The sequence below is a fragment of the Austrofundulus limnaeus genome, unplaced genomic scaffold, assembly GCF_001266775.1.
Source record: "Austrofundulus limnaeus strain Quisiro unplaced genomic scaffold, Austrofundulus_limnaeus-1.0 Scaffold945, whole genome shotgun sequence".
In the NCBI taxonomy this organism is placed as follows: Eukaryota; Metazoa; Chordata; class Actinopteri; order Cyprinodontiformes; family Rivulidae; genus Austrofundulus; species Austrofundulus limnaeus.
The window spans coordinates 39,888-41,165 of record NW_013953347.1 but is presented as its reverse complement, the minus strand read 5'-3'; the positions used below and the strand labels follow the sequence as shown (position 1 = coordinate 41,165).

General features: G+C 43.7%; 1 protein-coding gene across 1 annotated transcript in view; it reads left to right on the top strand.

Annotated features, from left to right (window-relative positions):
- The window catches only part of arfgap2 (ADP-ribosylation factor GTPase activating protein 2), a gene marked incomplete at its 5' end in the record, with an annotated part of 13,525 nt that overhangs the window by 9,530 nt on the left and 2,717 nt on the right, over positions 1-1,278 (top strand). The window contains 1 exon segment of the mRNA XM_014029722.1: positions 316-442. Within this exon segment, the coding sequence (XP_013885176.1) occupies positions 316-442 (127 nt within the window).

Genomic DNA, 1,278 nt, shown 5'->3' with positions numbered 1-1,278 from the left:
TGTGTGTGTGTGTGTGTGTGTGTGTGTGTGTGTGTGTGTGTGATATTTGATTTAACCAGGTAGATCTCCCTTTAATTTAGATTTTTAAGGGAGACTTTAAAGTGTTCCTTAAAAAGGAGATTTTAAGGTCTAATTTTTTTACCTGTACAAATTTATTCCACTCAATTAATGTGATTTATTTATTTTCTATTATGTTTTATATCGTGATATGAATTTTTTGCCATATCGCACATTCCTACTCCACATGGTCCGTTAGTTTGAACCCTGTGACCCGGTCCTGGTCCTGGTCCTGATCCTGGTCTCTGTAACACACAGACTTCCCAGCAGGAGGAAAGCTGAGGCCTCGGCTGCCGTCTCCGAGTCCAGYGAGGCCAGGCAGAAGTTCTCCAACGCCAAGGCCATCTCCTCTGACATGTTCTTCGGCCGGGAGAGCAGCGCTGAGGTGAGCGGCGCYGTCCGGTCCACACCTGGGTCTGTGTGGGGACACAGACACACAAACATGTCCAGGCTTAACTGTCCTTAAAGACCCCCCTGTCTTCTGCTGGAGCACGTGCTGAGACCACCTTTAGCTCCTCAGATCTGCAGAACTGACTGGGTTCTGTGAGCTGAGACCGGTCCAAACCTGAACCATGTGGTGCAGCAGCAGGTGTCTGCAGGTCCAACACACCTGAGGCAGGACCGACACACCACGGCTCTGTTTAGAGACACACTGAGTCCTTTTGAACTCATCTTGTATGGAAACATGCAGCGTTGAAAAGACATTTTTTACATTTTTAAATGACTGCAGCCCTGAAGCTAAGGCTGCTTTTGTGTTTGGCTCTGAGTCAGAGCGTGGTTTAAACCTCTAGTCATGATTAAAAACAGATTTTATTCTTTATTTATCCAAACTGTCCCTTTCTGCTCTTAACTCTGTGAACAATCAGCTGTAAAAGAACAGAAAATGATGGTAGAGATGTAGACGTTTGTAAATTTCCACCTAAGTTCACCATTTCTTCCTCCTCCTCCTCAGGCCAAAAGTATAAAAACCCTCCAATTTCTTCTGACTGAGGCCCGAGGTTATTTGTTAAGCAGCAAAATGGTTCAGGACGAAGGAGTAAAATAAATAAATAAACAAATAAATAAAGACGTGAGCAGCAGGTCTGCCTCAGTAGGGGAGGAGGAGGGGCTGCTTACTGGGTCACAGAACACTGTTTCGGTCAGACGGAACCAAGAATAAAGAAAAAAGTAAAGAATTAGAGAAATTATAAATGTTAAATGTAAATAAATTCTATTTATAAT